The 22,733-nt window shown below is 33.8% G+C and overlaps 1 protein-coding gene across 1 annotated transcript; it reads left to right on the plus strand.

Moving 5' to 3' along the window:
- The first annotated feature begins 14,035 nt into the window (after positions 1 to 14,035).
- On the plus strand, positions 14,036 to 15,513 carry LOC131056113 (gibberellin 20-oxidase-like protein). Its single transcript, XM_057990458.2, has 3 exons — positions 14,036 to 14,430; positions 14,581 to 14,926; positions 15,265 to 15,513. The coding sequence occupies exons 1-3, from the start codon at positions 14,036 to 14,038 to the stop codon at positions 15,511 to 15,513; spliced, it is 990 nt and encodes a 329-aa protein (XP_057846441.2).
- The last annotated feature ends 7,220 nt before the right edge of the window (positions 15,514 to 22,733 follow it).

The raw sequence follows: 22,733 nt of genomic DNA on the forward strand, positions 1-22,733 counted from the left end.
AGATTACATAATATAACATCGAAGAGATTTATCCTATGTGTTATTCTTATTACTCATATTAAAACAATTTTCTTATAATATATAAGAGCTTTATTTTGCATGTTTTTCTAAATACTCACATAGTGTGTGAGATTATATAAGAATAACTCGTATAATGTAAACATTAATTTTTTTAAAGTGTTATAGATATCTAGTGTAGATCTTAGAACTTATAGATTTTTTTTTTGTATTTTCAATCACTCATCTTCTAAATGCCTTAACTAACTAGCATGGTTTTGAGAAGTTATCCAGTGGTATTGGAGTTATTTTCAAGTAAATTTTACATTAGTATTAAAAGTATGCTTTACACTTACATTTTAGTGTGAAGATGTACATAAATACATGAAAGTCTTGGTTACTAGATTAGGCGAGCTCTATGACCTCATTTTTGCTGTGGAAGAAAAGGAGAGTATTTTTGAGACCCGATTTTATTTGCTTAGTGTGGTGCTATTTTCAAGAGCATTAATGTAACTTATATCTATGCATTTTAATTTTAGATTTAATTAATGATGATCAAACCCAAACGTTTCATACTTAGAAATCTAGGATTTGATTATACTTTGAGAAACTATTTTTTAAATGTTTACAAAAAGATGATATCATGATCCACACAAAAGTAATGGATTGGTGTTCCATGATAGGCAATGAAACATGCCATTCAAAAAACCATTATGAGGTTTTCATGGTTTGGTTTGATCAATTCCACATTTTGTTAGTAAGTTAGTAAATTACTAATTCATCAAACATAACTTCTTTAAAAGTTGTACAATGTTCAAAGTGAAGCACTATTATTATTTTTAAATTCCATTCTATTTTATTGATATTTTGATTAAGAACTAAAGACATTATTAAAAAATAGGATGTTATTTGCATTTTTTTATTTTGGATGCTTTTCAGAAGAATTGATTTGTCAGATATAGATCTATCAATTATGCAAATATATACCCTTAATGTGTGTAGCTCTAAAAAGATCCAAATCTACATAAAATTTAAATTTAATGTTAAAAATAATTTAAAAGGAAAATATTAATTGATTTTAGTTCTTAAGACCCCCTTATATTACAATGAACATGTCATTTGGAAAAAATATGTTCTCATATCTTGGGAGGTATATCCTAAAGGTATTTGAGATCTAAAGATCCTAAAATGATAAATAAATTATGAAAATCTTTCCTTATGGTTATCTTTTCTCAATATTCTTCTCTCTTCTTTTCTATCTTTTTCCTAAAAATCTACCATTAAAGTTGTAAATTCAATGAAAGGAGAATTACAAATTCAAAGGTGTGAACAATCCTTATAGTTCTACAAACATTTTAAGGTATATATGGATTTTTAATTTCCCTGTGTGAGTAGATATATCATTACAAATACTTGAGACCTTTCATGTATGATTTTCTCACATGTACCATTTTTTACTTTTGTATTGATGAATGAGTATATTGGAAGATTTGGTATATAAGGTCATTTCATTATATTGGATGATTTGGTTCTAGATGTAGTAAGGATTTATTATATAAGACATAAGGACATTAGTTAGTATTCTTTTATTGTCACATTTTTACAAATTTTTATTTTAGTGTTATTTAAATCGTCAAAGAATTTATTTTTACAAATTTTTAGTTGCTAATATTTGTCAATTGGCTATTTTTTAAAATTTGGGAATCAAGATTTGGCTAATATGTTAAGCTTTTGAGGTGACTCGAATCGCCACATTTTTACAAATTTTTATTTTAGTGTTATTTAAATCGCCAAAGAATTTATTTTTTTAGTTTTTTTAACTCAAAGATTCGCCACAATATTCGATACGTGATTGGATCATATTCACCAACATTTTATAATTTATTGTAGAAATCTAAATTAATTCGCCAATAATAAATCATAATTATTTGTTACTTCAGGGTTATATAAAAAATCTGTAGTTGCCACCATTGATTAAAAATATGATCTAATGACATTTATTGTATTCAATGAGGTAAATTGTACCTACAATTTGTAATGGCCTCAATGAAAATCAACCGTCTAAAAGCAATTTTTGGCCCCATGAGTATTAGAAATTGTTGGTACATTTTATCTCACAAAATACAAAGAGGGCTATCGGATTATTTTAAGTTAATGGTAAAAACTAAGTAAAGTAGATTCTCCCCATTAAACTTATTAATGATTTCCACCTTCGGTCCTTTACTTTTCTATAAAAAAATTAATGCATACTCTTATTATTTTCCAAGATTCGCCAATATTTTCTACGAAAAAAATTGATATAAGAAAATTCGCCAATAAAATTAATATTTTTCTTTAAAAAAAAGGAAAGATTCGCCAATTAAAATAATAATAATTTTTTAGAAAAATTAAATATTCGCTAAGATTTTATACAATTTCTTGAGAGGGGGTTTCTTAAAGTTATCACTGCTTTTCATATATTATAAATAAATTGAAACTATTACACTTCCGTTTCTTAATGCCACTTTGATGTAGTATTAACATGGTTTGAATTGTCAAAAGTCAAAAGTAGTCATTATAAAATATATGGATAAACAATGGGAACTATAAATAACTGATCATAATGTTACCATTAAGAGAGCTATCAACCATAGCTAGCCATAGTCCTTTCTAAACTCAAATGCTTAGACATAGACATGACAATAATTACACTCTTCTAGATACCTTGACATCAATGACAGAACTGACCAACACCTTTGACAAAAATGATAACATTTTTCCAACAATATCCCTAAATGTAGATATCAGAACAAACTCATAATCTTTTCTCAATTTACACCTAGTAACTATAGGTGTACTTCCTAGTTTGCATTCTTCCATCTTAAAATTACTCAACATTTTTTTTACATAATTGGTTTTAGATATGAATATATCCTTTTGTGACTAAGAAATTTGTAAACCAAGAAATAAAACTCATTAAGCATTGACATTCCAAACTCATTTTCCATAACATCCTTGAACTCTTTGCAAATTTCAACACTACTACCTCCAAATAAAATGTCATCCACATTAACAAAAATGAATAAATAATTAAACCTTCTATTTTAATGTATAGATTGTTGTCCACACTGCCTCTCTTGAATCCTTGCTATTGTAGATACTTGTCCAATCCCGAATACCATGCCTCATGGGATCACTCGAGTCCACTGACGATCTTCTTTTGTCTACACACAAAATATAGATTATATGAAAGCTAAAACCCTTTTGGTCATTCAATGTAAACTTCTTCTTCTAGCTCTCCATTTAGAAATTCATATTTGACATACATATTAGATACTTTGAAATTCTCAAATGCTTATAGTGCTAGGAATATTTTAATTGCTTCTAGTCTAGCTACTAGAGAAAATGTCTCCTCAAAATTAACTCCTTCAACTTGAGCATACCCTTTACATACAAGTTTGACCTTATTTTGGATTACCTTTTCATCTTCATTCAACTTGTTTCTAAGCACCCATTTGGTACTGTAATGTTGGGAAATAGGGTTCACTAGTTTATGTGTGCAAACTAGGAATTCCACCTACCTCACAACAATCACATTTAGAAGGAGAATGAAATCAATAGGCTCAACCTCAAAATTATTAGGAAAGGGTTGAGCACAAGTGAATTCAATACTCCTTGACTAAATTTGAGGGTGATTGTTGAAATGGTATGAATTAAATACAAGAACTAGGGCTAATGATGTGTAATTGATAATGGCTAACATGCATAGATAGTTTCAAAATAGAGATGCAGACATAAGGTAGAGATCTAGAAATGGGAAGCAACAAGGAACTTGTGGTTGAAACTTGGGACACACGTGCTAGGCATCCTAGTCCCAAAATTGTTAGATGTATACAATAAAAATAATTTCAAAATCATGATGTCGCTTTGAGTATCTCTTTCAAATTTTGCTAAAAAAGAATCAAACATTGATGTTAGGAAGCCTTGTCCCAATTTTTTTGTCTCTTCAAAATTAGGTCTTGTGCATATCAATCTCCTCTTTTTATATCTATAATTGTTGTCTTAAGATCTTGTTTCCTAAAAACACAAGAGAGAAAAATGTTGTTGGGTTGATAGGAGTTTTCATAGTTCAAACCTAGGATTTTGAATTAACCTTATGATGAATTGAATTGAAAATGAAATCATGCCTTGAAATGATAGAGGCTAGATCTAAAATTCAAATATTATACCTTTATTAATCCTCTTTATTTTGAAGTATTCATGAAAAGTTTGATGTTGTCATGCAAGAATTCATGGATGTCTTCATAAGAAATTGATCATGGTTGCCATCTTGAATGCTTGAAATATGAATACTTGACCTCTCTTTCACTGCTCTAATGATGCTTGATTACTTGCTCACTTGAATTTTATTGATAGGAATTGGATTCAAAATTGAGAGATGTTTCAGATGAGGGGGTAAGACTTGATTTTATACCCACCCTTATGAAATATATACAAAATTATGAAGAAGGCCAATAGGAAATAAGTTCCCACTCAATTTTTTTGACTATTAGAGGGTTTGAAATTGATCCCTTTTGGTTTGGATAAGGGTTCTAGGGGTCCCTATACAAGAGGACAAGGGAACTAGGCATCCCTATTTAGGAGGCCAAAGTTTATAGGTGCCCTTTTCTAGTCCACCTGGGCTAAACAAAGGTCCAAAGATCAGAGAAGGAGATGAAGATTTCAGATTTGGAACCAATGTAAGAGAAATTAAGCATAATCGGAGCATATCTAAGGGAAAATCACCAAAGTGAGGCCTAAGTGAGTAAGAAATTGTATATAGATACAATTTGTAATGTTACATTTAGTCCCCCACTTTATCAAGAGTATGAATCTATGCTCATATTCTCGATAAAGTACAAAATAGCATTGAAAAACTTTCATCAAGATATCAAATAGGAATGAAACACCGAGCCCCCAAGGACTTAGAATCTTATCAATCTAATATCAAGATAAAAGGAGCAACACACGAAGAGAAGAGAGACAAGAAAAGGTATGAATTCTTGATCTAGTAAGGCTATGCTTACTATGAGTCATGTTGGTACAAAGAGAGAGAAAAAATTGACTACAAAATGGGTGATGTAGCATGCACTGAACATGTCATGGTGTGTGATCAAAGTGTACAAATTGATATACAACATTTGGGACACAAGTGAACACCAACCACTACATTAACAAACTTGGGGAAAAAATTGACATTTTGAAGTCCATCAACAATGATATAAAATAATGAAGTACACATATCTATTATATTTGGTAAAGTGTAATGAATTAACTCAAATTTTGAAGGTACAAAAGTGATGCAGGAGAATCCCCGATTCATAGAAATATTGCATCAACCAAAAACATTTCCTTTTGTTTTGCTTTTTGTTTGCAGTTTCAATTTTCCTTTTTGTGTGTCCTAGTTTTGGCTCATTAGATCCTATGGAGTTGGATTCTACTTGACAACTTGATCATCTTTCTTGCTTCCAGACCGCATCCCATTTGGATAATTTTCCAGGAAGATATCGCTACTGGTTTTCATGATAGTTTCCTGTTACCAGTTGACAGTCCTTTGTTACTGGTTGCCTGAACCTATTTTGGTGATCTACCAGAACCCCTTTTGAAGCTTGCGGAGCCTTGGGCATTGAGTCCGATGTTCCTTGGCATGCGGCCGACCTTTTCCTGTGATCTACATTTCATCCTTTGTATTTTTCGGATGAATCTCTTGGCGGAGGCCAACCTTGTTGTTTTACACGTAAGGTCTTGTTCTTCGGGTTTTTATCCCTTTTGGGCCGACTGGATCCTTTGGATCAATATATATATATAATTGTAATTGCGCATTAGATCAAATCAATTAGAGAATCAAGTAGCTAGACTGTGCATAGAAGATAGATCTTAAGATTCAAGGTCCCGGTTGCGACCTATTCTACTAGGCCATTGAGCTGGTATGTTGTAACCCAATTGTTACCGGTTGGATGTAATCAATTTCTATGAAATAAAGCAATCTCTTCTGCATTGCCTCCATCATATTTTTGTGTTTCTATTGTGTTTACTCTTGTTGATCGGCCCAGATTGATCTCTTTGAGGTCCCTCCTCACTGGTGACTGCTTCAAGTGGTATCAAACTGAAGTTTCATTTCGAAGGTTGCGTGTCCTAAAATTTTGTTGTAGGGTGGCGGATCAGGTATTCGACCTACAATTGTAGAGGACTAGTGTGAACGATGGCACAAATAGGAGCTAGGAATGGTGGAGTGCATGGGAATGTAGACCCTGCTGTGATGGAGATGTTGCGAGGTATAACAACCCAGTTGGAAGCCGTGGAGACAACCCAGAGAAGAGGCCAACATATCGAAGATGTAAGTGAAGATTAAGGAGAAGAAGCCCCGATAGAACAAGAAAACCTTATGGCTGTTGATCCAGATGAGGAAAGGTTTTTGAGGGTTTTGAGTAAGGTGAATACTAAACCTCATTTTACCCCACCAGAATATGATGGGAAATTTGATTCAGATGAATTGATGGATTGGATCTCAGAGATGGAGAAGTATTTCGATTTTGAAAACACTGCAGAAGAGTGAAAGGTGAAATATGCCTATACCTGGTTGAAAAGTCATGTTGTTGGCTTGATGATTGTAATGAATTCATCATATATTGTCATTGATGAAACACATACACACACATATTTATATTGTCTACCAGTATGACTTCAAGTTGTTTATACTACAATCGGTATACTAGAGGTTTATTTCTAACCAGTACTTGGTGAGAACCGATATATGCATGGAGATAACCACTTGGTTATACATGTATAAGCATCAACAAGAAGATCCAGCAGAGACTATATTAGAAGCATCAAGGACAAGCGGTTTAACTCTAACCGGTATTAAATGTTCCAACCGATATTCGTAGGTTGTGTGATGAGTTATCACCACCGACAAGTTTGGTGGGTATTTTTGTGATGAGTTATGATCACTTGACCAGATACACTGCACCTAGGAAATTGTGTTATGATTTCTTGAGGCTGACATGAAATCTAAATGTCTTTATATTGATATCACAATGAATTATTTTGTATGAGCGATAGTGATACATTATGTGCAAAGACAAAAGTGTTAAGTTGCAGAGTATTTTCAGAAGAAGTGTTGAATACGCTTAAAAGGATCTGATCAAGCAAGTATTGTGCTACTTAGACAGATCAAACAAATCCTGTTGTCTTCTAACAATTACAACAAAATTAAAATCCCCTAACTGGGTAAACTCTAAGAAGATTCATTGTTCAAATCCTCTAACAAGGTGATCCATTAGTTTGGATTCAGAAATCCTCTACTGAGGTTACTCCTAACAGGGCACTACCTTTCACAGGGTATAGATTTTAATCAAGCTTTGGGATCTCTAACAAGATTCCCTCCTAGCAGAGCACTTTGTAGACCTTAATTGGTCAGTTATCTATTACTGTAGATAGTTAACTTGTGAGTTCCATCTCACCATGGTTTTTACCTATTTGGGTTTTCCATGTACAAACACTTGTGTTATGGTGGATGTTTTACTTGTTGTGGATGTACTATTATATCATTTTGGATTGCATGCATTGTGCTTAAAAGTTTTGTTAAGTTCATCTACCAGATAGTATTTGAAGTAGTTTTACTTTTGGTGTCACTGATTCACCCCCCCTCTCAGTTCTTTTCAAGTCCATCACATGCATCTCTTTGGTGGGAGCATTTACAAGTTGATAGACAGAGAAGAGGTAAAGAGAAGATTAAGACATGAGATCAGATGATTGCTAAGTTGAAATCAAAGTTTGTGCTGACGAATTATCAGGTGGATCTGATCTAGAAGTTATAGAATTTGAGATAGAAGGAATCTAGTGTGAAGGTGTACACTGAAGCATTTTAAAAGTTGAATATTAGATCCAAACATGTTGATGATAAAGTTGAACAAGTTGCAAGATATTTGAATGGATTGTGGATGTCTATACAAGATGAATTGAGTATGATCAAATTGGAGAGTGTTGAAGAGGCTTACCAATATTCCCTAAAGGCGGAAGAGAAGTTAAACAAAAGACATGAGTAGAGGCAAAGAGGCAAAGGTGAAAGGTTTACCGGAGGAATATTTCAAGGAGGAAGAGGATATACTAGAGGAAGAGGAACCAATACAGATTAGAACAAGGGCAAGGAAGTGAGCAAAGAAGGTAATTCATACTAGAAGGATGATAGAAATTTCTATCGGAGGATAGAACCAGATGGTTATCGAAATGAGAACTTTGGAAGACAGGACAAGAGGATATTTATAGGAACTTGCTATAAGCGTGGAGGAGAAGGACATCATGCATTTGAGTGTAAGAAGGCTGAAACTATTGAGAGAGAAGCAGTGATGGAAGAAAACCCCATCGGATTAGACAATAAACCAGAAGATGGAGAACTGTTGATGGTGAGGAGAGATTTGTGTCATACCGGAGGAGATGAAGAGCCCTTGCAGAGGAAGAATCTATTCAAAACTAGATGTAAGGTATCTAGTAAGTGTTGTAAAGTTGTTATTGATAGTGGTAGTTCACATAATCTTGTTTTAGAAGAAATGGTGAATAATTTGAAATTGGAGAGATTAAAGCACCCTAAGCCTTATAAGATAGCATGGATTCAGGATGAACATAAGTTGTTAGTAAGTGAGCAATGTTTGGTGAAATTGAAAATTGGGAATTATCATGATGAAGGTTTGTGTGATATTATGCCTATGGATATTTGTCATCTTTTATTGGGTAGACCTTGGCAGTTTGATAGATAGACAATGCATGATGGGAGGAAGAATACACACTATTGTGGCCAATGGGATGAAGAAAACCTTGTTACCCTTGGAGGAACCTTTGAAGAATGAAGTCTGTACGAATGCTAGAATCTGTTTAGTAGATGGAAGGAAATTCATGGATGGATTGAGACATGAGAATGTGTGTTTTGTCTTAATTCCTAAGAAGGCCGAGAAATTGGAACTGAAAGGAGAACACTCAAAAGAGATAAAAGATTTGTTGACAGAATATGAGGACATCATTTTAGATAATGTACTTGATGGATTGCCACCTGTGAGAAGTATTAGTCATTACATGGACTTGGTTCCTAGAGATAGTTTGCCTAACAAAGCTGCACACCGGTTGACATCAACAGAGAATGAAGAACTGAATAGACAAGTGCAGGAGCTATTGAACAAAGGTTTGATTAGGGAGAGTCTGAGCCCTTGTGCAGTAACGATAGTATTAGCACCTAAGAAGAATGGGGAATGGAGGATGTGTACCGATTCTAGAGCAATTAACAAGATCATAATGAAATACCGGTTTCCTTTGCCTAGGATGGAAGGCATAATGGATTGTTTGAGTGGAGAAAAATACTTTACAAAGATAGATTTGAAGAGTTGATATCACCAGATCAGGATCAGAGAAGGTGATGAGTGGAAGACAACATTGAAGATAAATGAAGGACTGTATGAATGGTTGGTGATGCCTTTTGGATTGACTAATGCACTGAGTACTTTTGTGAGGCTCATGAATGAGGTATTGAAGAAATTATTGGGTAGGTTTGTTATTGTGTATTTGGATGACATTTTGATTTCCAGTAGGACGAAAGAAGAGTGTTTATTGCAGTTAAGACAAGTTTTGCAGAGGTTGACAAAAGAGAGGTTGCTGATCAATATCAAGAAGTGTACTTTCATGAAGGATGAGTTAGTCTATTTGGGATTTGTGATATTTGCTGATGGATTGAAGATGGACCCTGAGAAAGTAAAAGGAATTGTTGAGTGGCCTACACCAGAAAGCATTGGAGAGGTAAGATCATTTCATGGATTGGCTAGTTTTTAACGGAAGTTTTTCAAAAATTTCAGTTCAGTTTGTAACCCTATGACTGAGACCATGAGAGGAGATTGGAAGGAATTAAAGTGGACCATCGAAGCAAACAAAAGTTTTGAATTGTTGAAGCAGAAAGTGATTGAGCAACCTATGTTAGCTTTACCGGATTTCAATAAAGTATTTCAAGTGGATTGTGATGCAAATGGAATGACAATAGGAGCAGTCTTGAGTCAGGAAGGGAGAGAGGTAGCTTATTTAAGTGAGAAATTGAATGATGCCCAGAGGATATATTTAGTGTATGATTAGGAGTTTTATGCCATAGTCCAAGCCTTGAAGAAGTGTAGACATTACCTGTTGCCTAAGGAGTTTATGTTGTATAAAGATCATCAAGCTTTGCAGTATTTGAACATTCAAAGTAAGTTGAATTGGAGACACATGAGATGGGTAGAATTCTTGCAGAGTTACACCTTTGTCTTGAAGCATAGAAGTGGGAAATCTAACAAAGTTGCTAATGCATTGAATCGAAGAAAGAATTTGTTGGCAGAGATGAGAGTGACAATATTAGGATTTGAATATTTGAAGATTTTGGCTCACCGGATCCTACGGAGTTGGATTCTACTTGAAGACTTGATCATCTTTCTTTCTTCCAGACCGCATTGCATTTGGATAATTTTTCGGCAAGATATCACTACTGGGTTCCATGATAGTTTCCTATTACCAGTTGACAATCCTTTGTTACCGGTTGCCTGGACCTATTTTGGTGATCTACCAAAACCCCTTCCAAAGCTTGCGGAGTCTTGGGCATTGAGTTCGATGTTCCTTGGCTTGTGGCTGACCTTTTCTCATGATCTACATTTCATCCTTTGGATTTTCTGGAGGAATCTCTTGGCGGAGGCCGACCTTGTTGTTTTACACATTAGGTCTTGTTCTTCAGGTTTTGATCCCTTTTGGACCGACTGGATCCTTTCGATCGATATATATATAATTGTAATTGCACATTAGATTGAATCAACTAGAAAACCAAGTAGCTAGACTGTGCGTAGAAGATAGATCTTAAGATTCAAGGTCCCGATTGTGACGTATTCTACCAGGCTTGTGAGCTGGTATGCTATAACTTGGTTGTTACTGGTTGGATGTAATCAATTTTCATGAAATAAAACAATCTGTTCTGCATTGCCTCCATCATATCTTTGTGTTTTCGTTGTGTTTACTCTTGCTGACCAGCCCAGATTGATCTCTTTAAGGTCCCTCCTCATCGATGACTGCTTCAAAAGGACTCTCCAATGAAAAATGAGGGAGTTGAATGGTAACAAATTTTTCCTAATGAAGAAAGAATATAGATAAGATACTCGCTAAAATAGGATTCATACATTGAATCAATGTCTCCAATTATCATGTAATTTTTTTTATGAATATATGTATAACTTAATGATACTCTTGTAGGTTTTAATCATGTGACTCTCCACTAACATGCACCATATTAGGTTTTTTGATTGAGTGGGAAGAATGTGAAGCAGTTCAATTCAAAATTTTTAACCTACTACTAAATTGCATAAAAGTGGCGCTAAACCACTCCACTTAAATTAACAAGAGGTATTATGTCAAGCTCTAGAGCTTCATATATTTGAAATATATTAGTAAGGACCAACATCACCATAAGCCACAATCCAACATACTAAAAAAAATCATGCAATTGTGCAAATATTTGATAGATTACATAGAAAATCATCATCATTATCCAAATCAGATTAGGAAGTTGTGGTTCAATACCATCAACACAGGTCATTGATACATAACAAGTTCTTTATGAGAATTAGATTTAATTAGCAATCTTGTCAAAAAAAATTTCGTTATCAAATACACCAAGGTACCTCAAAAATATAATTAACATAAACAATAGTCAATGAAGTTCAAGAAGATCTACAATGCTAAGTCCATCATTATTAGAAGAATCAAGATGGAAAACAACATCACCATTATGAGTAAACAAATCTTTATCATCAATAGTAGATGGAATTCTCTTAACGGGTTTGGTCAAAAGAAAAAAATCTTTTATTTACTTTTTAGGTCAATCCAACAAATAATAATGTACGACAAAATGTGCATGCTAAACACACGATATAAAAAGATGTAGGTCAAAGAAATTACTTGAGGTATGAATTTGATGTCCACAATGAGAACAATCTTGGATAATACTAGAATTAATATATATTCCTTTTGGTTGTTTTGATAAGAATGACCAAAAGGTAATAAGTCCTCTTGATACAAATGTGATGCATTTCAAATTCTTAGGCACATAAGACTCAACAAAACCCTATAACTGAGATCATATTTTCCATATTTATTTTCTAAGACTCTTAATCATGTAGAAAAGGTTTTGATTGAGAATCAATAGAATTCTAGGTATTTTTCTAGACATAGTTTTTACATGTATTAGACTTTGTTATCTAGGATATAGGTTTATTATATGTATAGGTTTTGACAAATGACTTTTTGACTTAGACACACCATTTTTTTCTTGTTAATATGACATTTCTTTGTTTTTCACTTGTTTTCTAGGTGGAAATGCTAGAAGAGGCTTCATCCCTGGTAACATCTTTTTACTATGTGTTTTCTAATTGACCTTGTAACCTACTTTTTATATACAAATAATATGTATTGTCTATAAACATAACAATCACAACGATACCTATTAACTAAAACACTATTTTCCCAACCCATGACTATTCCACTTCACAATAGTCCAAAGCAATCATAAAAATAGCTCAACACTCGATCATCGATAGAGTAATCATAGCCATAGCTAACCACTTAGCCCACAAAAATAGTTAATAGAACATCAATAACCAAAACAACCATAAAAATAGGTCAACTTTTTCATGGATAGAGTAATCATAGCCACAGTTTACCATTTAGTCCACAAATATAGTTAATAGAACATCACTAAACAAATATCTTAATTGCTAGATTTTCATTATGATTCACCAACATACATGTCATATCTGAAAATTAAAAAATCAATAAATAAATAACCATGACTCCTATTTATAATAAAAAATAACATTTAACACCTTGACATCTTCCTCATACCAATCATAAATTCTATATTTAGCAATCAAATTCGAATAAAATCACAAACCTAATACTATAACTCAATATAAAAATACTAATAATGACAATTGAGAGTGTGATAAGCCCTCATAAAAACTTTATACCTCATATACAATATAAATATGATTAAACTATACCCACATGGTTATGACCTTGACTGACTAATCATCTGAGAAGCTCCCAAATGAAGATCATGACCAGCCAACCCATGAGTAATAGAGTTGACTTGAAAACCAATAAAGCTGGCATAAATTTATAAATTGCAACAACTACTTATTTATTATTCAAGATTTCAATTCAATGCGGGTATGGCGCGATGCTGTCTCTATGTCTCAGATTGTGTCTAGTTTGAGATGGTTTTCAATCATACATGTGGAATCTAAAGATGGTGAGTGTAATAAATTGATACATTAAGTTTTAATTTTTAGGTTTAAAAGTTTTAAATATTAGAAATTGATTGACATTCTTTAGAAATTATATGTTGATTTAAAATTTTCGTGTGTGCCTTTTTTCTATAATATTACTGTTAATTATCAGATTGTCAAATAATTACCCACATTGCACAGCTGCTGCATTCCATGAACCAGACATTTATAAATAAATGTACAGATAGCATTAATTTTGGACTCGGAAATTCAAAGGTTACACAATAAAAACAGTTCAATAAATAAGCCTGACAAATATAATAACTAATACAACTAACCTACCTCACTAGTTTCTATTATTTCAACATTAAATTAAATAACATATCATTTTTATTCGATTAGTTCAGTATGCCCTAGATATCTTAATGAAAGAATCTTCAAAGTATGTTACTTGGCGCTGGCCTTTATTCTTTAATCTTAATAAAAATAGTATATATTTAGTATTACATTACTCGGTTTGTCCATGCACTTTGACCAATCTCAATAATTGGTTGTATAACAGCACATATCTCCAGCTATTGAATATGCATTATTATCATCTCTAATTACATTCAATAATAGAGGGGCCCCTCACATATGAAATTTTTTTGTTATATAACTCGACGTCTCTTGAGCTTTTGAACATGCAAATTCACCTTCAGAAGTGAGAAATAAAGAGTTCAGATCAGAAAAGAGTGATCATGGCTTCTGATCTTCCAGTCATTGATCTCTCTCTCCTTCCCTCCACTTTTGCAGAGAAACAAAATCTCTCTGATCTGGAAGGAAATAATGAGCTGAAAAAACTCAGAGAGGCTTGCCAAGAGCTGGGTTTCTTCCATGTAGTAAACCATGGAGTGGACAAAGCTCTTATTGAGAAGATGGACTGTGCATCTAGAGATATGTTCTCCCTGCCAGAGGAGGTGAAAAAAAGAGCTATTTTTCCCATTCCTAGTGCAGGTTATTCTCCACCCACTTTAGGAGCTGATGGAAAGGATTCAATGCCTGAGAGCATGCATTTCCCTGGTCAAAGTGTTCTACCCAATTCACTTGATCAGATCTGCACCAAGCTATGGCCTCATGGAAACCACCAATTCCGGTATGTGCATTTTTATCACCATCTTTCAGTGCTAGCTAGCTTGTGCACAAAGAACATTGCAATGAGATAAGCTTGTTAATTTTTTTTTATTGTTTTAATACCTATTATTTTTAATGGTTTATCATTGATAATTGTTGTTATAATATGCAGAGAGATTGCTCATACATATAACTCTCACATGATGAGTCTTTCTCAGAGGATCATACAACTCATTATGTTTGGTTTGGGGTTGGATGTGTCTAAGTATTATAAATCGGATCTTTTTTCAAGTTTTATCGATGGATATGTACGTATGAACTACTATCTTAATAGAAAGGATGAAAAAGAGTCTCAAAATGGTTATAAAACCTCTATGGCTCATACAGACATTGGCATTCTTACAATTTTATATCAAGATGATATTGGGGGTCTACAAATCCGAACAAAAGAAGGCAGTTGGATTAATGTTAAGCCTATGAAGAAATCATTTGTTGTTAACCTTGGAGATTGTTTACAGGTAGAAAAGAACAAAAATCTATTTAAATTCACATATTTTTTTTAGTTATCATCATGTGTATCTTCCATGACTTGTTTACAAGTCAGTGCTAGCTTGATGTCTTTAGAAATTTTCTTTTGAAAGTGTTCTCTTGAGACTTCATAATCTAATCTTATTAAAAAATATGATTTTTATTTGATGGATTATCTTGCATAAGTCTTTTTTTTTGGGAATATTTCTGTGTTCAACTTCTAGGGAAGTATAAAAGTCTTAAGAATACTAAATTTATTTAAAAATATATATTATTCTTTTATGTTTTCTATTTTAGTCTAACTTGTAATTTTTTTTGTATGTGATAGATGTGGAGTAATTGTAGGTATCGTAGTGCAGAACATCGTGTGGTGTATGGAGGATTGAAACAAAAGCAGGATCGACTGTCCGTAGCCTTCTTTTATATCTTTGAGGAGAAGGCCGAAATTAAGGCTCCTGAAGAGCTTATAAATGAAGAGAATCCAAAAAAGTATAATGTTGCAAAGTTTGGTGATATCATTGAACGATATGTCCAATTAGGCCCAAAGTTGGGTGGATCTAATTACTTCTTAATATAAGATTACAATATGTTTTAGCTCCTATATGTTCTAAGCTATTGATAGCTTGGAATGGAAACTGTTTTCAACTTTTCATGCATTACAATAATTTAATGTATTTTTTTTAATCCTTCAATGATTGTTATGTTTAGAATACATAATGCAACATTGAAGAGATTTATCCTATGTGTTATTCATACTACTCATAGAACAATTGTCTAATAATATATAGGAGTTTTATCTTGCACGTTGTTCTAAATACTCACATAGTGTATGATATTATATAAGGATAACTTCTATAATGTAAGCAATAATTTTTTTTAAGTGATATGGATACCTAGTGTAGGACTTAGAACTTATATAGACTTTTTTAATGTATTTTCACTCACTCATCTTCTAAATGTCTGAACTAACCAACACAATTTTTGAGAAGTTATCAAAAGGTATTGGAGTTGTGTTATTTAGCTAGAATATGAGTGTGGGTGATATTTTAAAGTGAATTATATATTACTATTAGATGTGTGTACACATGAGTGTGCGTGATATTTTTAAGTGAATTATATATTACTATTATATGTTTGTACACTTGCACTTAGTGTGAATCAGTGTATACAAAGACATGAAAATCTTGGTTACTAGATCAGGAGAGCTCCATGGTCTCATTTTTTGTTGTGGAAGAAAAGGAGAATCTTTTTGTAACCCAATTTTATTTTCTTAGTATGGTTCTATTTTTAATAACATTAATGGCTATATCCATGTATTCAATTTTAGATTTCAAATATGGTTATCAAACCCAAAAATTTCATACCTAGAAATCTAGGATTGGGTTGTACTTTGTGAAACTATTTTTTAAAGATTTACAAAAGTATCTATCATGATCCACACAAAAGTAATAGATTGGTGTTCCACAATAGACAATGAAACATGCCATTCAAAAAACCTTTATGAGGTTTTCATGGTTTTGTTTGACCAATTTCATATTTTGTTAGAAACTTGGTAAATTACTAATTTATCAAATATAACTTCTTCAAAAGTACAATGCTCAAGTGAATCACTATTATTATTTTTAAATTCTAGGTTATTTTCTTTATGTTTTGATTAAACACTAGAGACATTATTAAAATGTTATTTGCATTGTTCATTTTGGGCACATTTTAGGAGAATTGATTTGCCACATATAGATCTACTAATGATGCAAATATCTACCCTTTATGTGTGTAGCTCTAATAAGATCCAAATCTACATGAAATTTAAATTTAATGTTAAAAATAATTAAAAAGAAAAATCTTACTTGGTTTTTTGTTCTTAAGAGCCCCTAAATTACAATGAACATGTCATTTGAAAAAATTATCTTCTTATATCTTGCGAAGCATATCTCAGAGGTATTTGAGATCTAAAGAGCTTAAAATGATAAATAAATTGTAAAAACCTTTCCTCATGGTTATCTTTTCTCAATATTCTTCTCCCTCTTCTTTTCTATCTCTTTTCCTAAAAATCTATCATTAAAGTTGTAAATCCAATGAAATAGAAATTACAATTCAAAGGTGTGATCAATCCTTTTTGTTCTAAATATGTTTGAAGGTATATATGTCTTTTTAATTGCCTCAAGGGTGAGTAGATATATCATTATAAATATTTGAGACCTTTCATATATTATTTTCTCACACGTACCATTTTTTTCTTTTGTATCAATGAATATATTGGAAGATTTGGTATATAGGGTCCTTGAACATTATATTCCAGATGATTTTATATATAGAAAGGTGAGAATGATAAGGTTCTAGATGTAGCAAGGATTTATTCTATGAGACATAAGGACATTAGTTTTTATTATTTGGTGGTATTGTGTACACGTGTCCCATGCAATCACTAATTATTTTGTAGAAGTGAGAATTTTTTAAATAGAGTAGTAGAACGTGTAGACAATCCTTCTCAAGAACGCCCTTTTGTATATTATAAATAATGAAACTAATACACTTCCCTTTCTTAATGCCACTTTGATTTAGTATTACCATGGTTTGAATTGTCAAAAGTCAAAAGTAATCAGGTAAGTGCACCAAGATGGCGAACAAAAAAGTGGCCACATGCCAAAAAAAAACCAAATTTTTCATAAGCCATGCGGGTTCTAAAAATTCAAAAACGTGCTAGGCTTGGTAACACCAATCCTAGCCAAAAACAATTTAAAAAACCAAAAGTTCCTCAAAACCTGTACGGGTTTTGAGGAACATTTGGTTTTTTAATAAAAAAATAAAAAGTTTCTCAAAACCCGTACGGGTTTTGAGAAATATATTTTTTTGTGTAGGCCAAAACCCGTGGAGCAACAACAAGGGAAAGCCAAAAAACCATAGAACCTGCATGGGTTTGCAATTATTTTGGATATTCCCAATATTGAGAGCAATTTTCAACAATGGCACCCCGTCAAACAGGTAAGATTTGATTGGTTTGATTATTTTTGTTTACATTTTAATTGAAGTAGGGTTTTTTAATTGATTTAAGTTTTGTTTTTATTAATTTGATGTCAGATTCTTCAAGCAATCCCCAAAAATGAAATAGACAACAAAGACCTCCTCCTGCACAAGCAACACAAGCAAACCCTGTAAATATTGCACATGAGCAACAGGAAAACCCTCAAAATCCTCAAAACGCTACTCCTCAACAACCACCGCCACCCCGAAACCCTCCACGTCCTCCATTAGATCATGTATATGCCACATAAGATGATCTCATCAATCGCCTTACACAAAATAGTGCCCAAATTTCTATATTGGTGAATAGGTTTCTCGGTCATCTAGGATTGAACACCACTCAACCCTCGCCAAAACACTAGAAACAATGTCTAATAGTGCAAATGAGGTATCTAGGGAGGTTATGAAATGGGGTTCATGGAGGGATAGATGCCGAACATTTTATGCGAATGGGCTGTCATATGATCAAGTGAAAAAAAGGCTATAGGTAAAGCTGACATATGTGCTCTTTTCGTCGATCTTGTTACCAGTAACAACCTAGAACAAAATACGACTGGGTTTCCTATACATTGGTGTGTTCATGCTAGGCTGAAAGAAGCTTTTTGGGATAGGTGGTATATGGTCTTTGACCAACCACCTTGTAATAATTGGGAGGTGACTCTATATTTTTTGAGAAAGTTGTATTGTGAGTTTATCCTTGGCGAGAAGCCGAATTACTTTGACATCCGACAATTTCAGGGTAGAGGGAGAGGCTTTGCGTAGGATAGACCTGGGGCCCATAGGGTGGTAGAACCACATCATAGGAGGTGTACAACTCCTAAACCCATGGTTCATGTCACTGTCCCTATATCCTTGAAGGAGTCTATGGAATTATAGACTCTTCAGGCAGCTGCATCATTGACTGATGTCATTGTTCAACATGGCACATAGTTGGTCGGAGTAGAGGATGTACCAGCACCAGCGACACCTCCTTCATTAGCGACACCTCCTTCATCAACGTCACCTCATGCATCATTTGGCACGAGCCAACCCATTTAGCATATGTGCCCCACCTGCTAGGGTGTATGTTCTGGTGTAGACAATGACGCGGACGGGGATGGTTCGACATCTCATTCATGTACATGTTGCAGGAGTAGATGCCATGCTTCCAATACAGAGGATGTGGCCCTCACCGACGAACTGATATCAATATGTTGTACCCTCTCTATTAGACACAAGTGTGTTTAATTCTGTTTATGACATGTTATCAATTAAGTGACTAAATCTTATAAAAAGAAATGAATTTTTATTTTTAGAACAATTTAAAAGTGACATATAAATAAAATTCATTGCAGGGTGCTGCAGGTGGTGGGAGTACACCACATACTTTTCAGTCGACTCCACGGTCACGAGTAGTTTCGCCACCAGAGGTAAAGATTTGTAAGTTTTCTAAAAATATAATAATACATTGGTTTCAAAATATCTTTTATTAATTATATGTATCATTACTTGGTGTTTTATAGGGCTTATCAATGGTTGAGATGTCCCAACTTGATGATATCACGCTTTCGGCCATTGACTTTGGCCAAGATAGCTATGCGGTACCATTTAGATTTATATATTTTTGACTTAAGTGATATATTAAAAACATGCTCTTTTCCCTTATGTTAATTTTTTTCTGTTAGTTTACCCCACCTGCCTCGAGGACATCGTGTGTGAGAAAGCCATCCTCTAGCACTCCAAGGCAGAAAAAGATATCCTCTCGGACACCCAAACGACATAAGGTAATTCAGTAGAATTTAAATTAATTTGTTGAAATGTATTATGATTAAACATGTATATGTAGATATTGATAAATGAACTTAATTTATTTGTTCTATATATAGAAACATATGGGGTTTACGGAATTAATGAATGCACCTGATGTCGATGAGGTTCAACAGAGGGAAGAGGTGATATCTTCATATTCACTTTGGATTGCATTCTTGCTTGTTCGAAATAACTAAATCCTTTTATGTCTATATCACATGTTATCATTTTTCATATAGGAAATGGTAATAGCTGCATCAGATTCAACTAGGCCTCCTATGGTTACAGGAGAACTATACGAGGCTTTAGTATGCATTTGTTCTACATATGTTAAAAATATTTGTTTTATCTAGTTTGTCAACAACTTTGGGTTATTAACTTGTATAATTGTCTTTAACCTATTACATGCCCCTTCCAAACTTCCTACTGTTATTCTACCATTCCATTTTAGTAGAAGTCCTACACGTATATTATGGGATCCAACATGACCAAGGGAAAATGTATGTTTCTCTTAGATCAACTCCTTTTCACTAAGTGCACAACGGAGTTGAAACTCTCTAGTTAACTCCTTTTGGATCACTTACCATGGATATAGGAAATGGTCATAACTAATTCATCTGTGACTTTGCCTCCTATGACCACAACACATCCATCTAAGGCTCCAGTATGCTTTAGTTATTTAGTCTATTCATTTTTAGTTATTATGTGTTACTTTACATTTATGTTATTAACATGTATTAATGCTGTTTTACCAGTTACAGCCCCCTTTGGGACATACCACAGATCCTCAGCTTCACCCAATTGTAGAAGACAGAGATGAGGTAATCAACATTTCAACTTCAAACAATTTAGAGTTGAGTATTTAGTTATTTTGATGTTATATTGGAAAAATATATGTGATTTGACATTTGAATTGTCCTTGTGCAACCACCTACAGAGCCATGTACTGCTTCAAAGAGGCTCGATTTTGATGATCCACCAGAGTCATAGATACCGATAGAGACATATAGTTATAGTTGTGGTCATTGAAGGACCAATTTTTTTATATATTCGACATTTGTATATGTATATATCGACTTTGACAGACATGGCACATGCCACATTTTTGTAACTATTATTGATTTGGCATCTATGCCATTTTTTGATATGTACACGATTATTGTTCATTTTGATATATATGAAACTTGATATTCGATCCAATTTGTTCATTGATATATATGAAACTTGATATTCTTGAAACTTAGTTATTTGCTATTGAAATGTGATCAAACTTGTTCATTGTGTATATGTCTTTAAATGTGATCTAATTTGTTCGTTACTTGTAATTCATATGGCGTATACTTTTAAACTATCTATTGCTCATATTGTGTATGACCAAGTACCGACATTGGTAATGCTGATATTGTGTATTTTGTTTGAGTGAATTTTCTTTGAGTCCTTCGTGCATGAAGAGATTGGAGTGAAGTTATTATTTCATAAACTCATTCTTATGGAGCGAAGTTCATCATTTCAAGAACCAATTAATACAAGATTTGAGCGCACAAAGTAGATTTAAAATTTATCTAAGGATGAGTCGGCTTAGGTAAGGTTTTCATTTAAATTTTATTCCATAACAAGTCGGCCTTAGGGTAAGAGACAAACCTATTCATCCAAATCACCTATAAAAGAAGATTTGAAGCAATCATTTTAACATCAAATCAAACCAATTATCTCTTCTTTCGTAAAAAATCGTTAGTGAGAGGTGGCAAAATAGTGCATCTTTCATTCTGCTTGTTGTGGGAACGAATCATCAGTGCGAGAGCATTTGGGTGGCCGGGTTTATGTTAGGTGTGCCCTTGTCTCACTCCCCAAGACATCCAATCATTTCGAGCCACCTCGTAGTGACGTTTTCCCTTGAGCGCTCAAAGTGGAAAAAAAGTCAAACTTTGACGTCGCGTAACTCAGAGATCATGGCACTTATGGACAATCTGTATGAACCTATGGGATCTTGTTGTCTCTTCCTAAAAAAGCCTCTCTCGATTTCAGACAACTCGATTCCATTTTCTTGTGGTGAGATTTTTTCTGTTGCATCAAAAACCGTCAAAAACCGTCAGTGAGAGGTGGCAAAATAGTGCATCTTTTGTTCTGCTCATTGTGGGAACAAACCGTCAGCGCGAGTGCATTTGGATGGCCGGGTTTATGCTATTTGTGCCCTTGTATTTCTCCCCAAGACGTTCGATCATTCCGAGCCACCTCGTAGCGACGTTTTCCATTGAGCGCTCAAAGTGGAAAAAATGGTCAAACTTTGACGTCCTGTAACTCGAAGACTGTGGCACTTATGGATGATTCATTTGAACCTATGGGGTCATGTTGTCGCTGCCTAAAAAATCCTTTCTCAGTTTCATATAACACGATTCCATTTTCTTGTGGTGAGATTTTTTCTGTCACATAAAAAACCGTCAGTGAGAGGTGGCAAAATAGTGCATTTTTCGTTCTACTCGTCATGGGAATGAACCGTTAGTGCAAGGGCATCTAGGTGGTAGGGTTATGCTAGGTGTGCCCTTTTATCACTTCCCAAAATGTCTGATCGTTCCAAGCCACCTCGTAGTGACGTTTTCCCTTGAGCGCTCAAAGTGGAAAAAATGATCAAACTTTGACGTCATGTAACTTAGAGACCATGGCACTTATGGATGATCCATTTGAACCTATGGGGTTGTGTTATCTCTACCTAAAAAGTCCTCTCTCGGTCTCAGACAACTTGATTCCATTTTCTTGTGGTGAGATTTTTTCTATCGCATCAAAAACCGTTAGTGAGAGGTGGCAAAATAGTGCATCTTTCGTTCTGCTTGTCATGGGAATGAACTGTTAGTGCGAGCACATCCGAGTGGTTAGGTTTATGCTAGGTGTTCCCTTTTCTTTCTCCCCAAGACGTCCGATCATTTAGAGCCACCTCGTAGCGATGTTTTCCCTTGAGTGCTCAAAGTGGAAAAAATGGTCAAACTTTGACGT

Source organism: Cryptomeria japonica, chromosome 4, assembly GCF_030272615.1.
Source record: "Cryptomeria japonica chromosome 4, Sugi_1.0, whole genome shotgun sequence".
Taxonomy (NCBI): Eukaryota; Viridiplantae; Streptophyta; class Pinopsida; order Cupressales; family Cupressaceae; genus Cryptomeria; species Cryptomeria japonica.

Coding starts and splice junctions, on each gene's coding strand:
- LOC131056113 (XM_057990458.2), top strand. CDS start 14,036: ATGGCTTCTGATCTTCCAGTCATTGATCTCTCTCTCCTTCCCTCCACT. Junction 14,431..14,580: donor CATGGAAACCACCAATTCCG/GTATGTGCATTT, acceptor TATAATATGCAG/AGAGATTGCTCATACATATA. Junction 14,927..15,264: donor ACCTTGGAGATTGTTTACAG/GTAGAAAAGAAC, acceptor TGTATGTGATAG/ATGTGGAGTAATTGTAGGTA.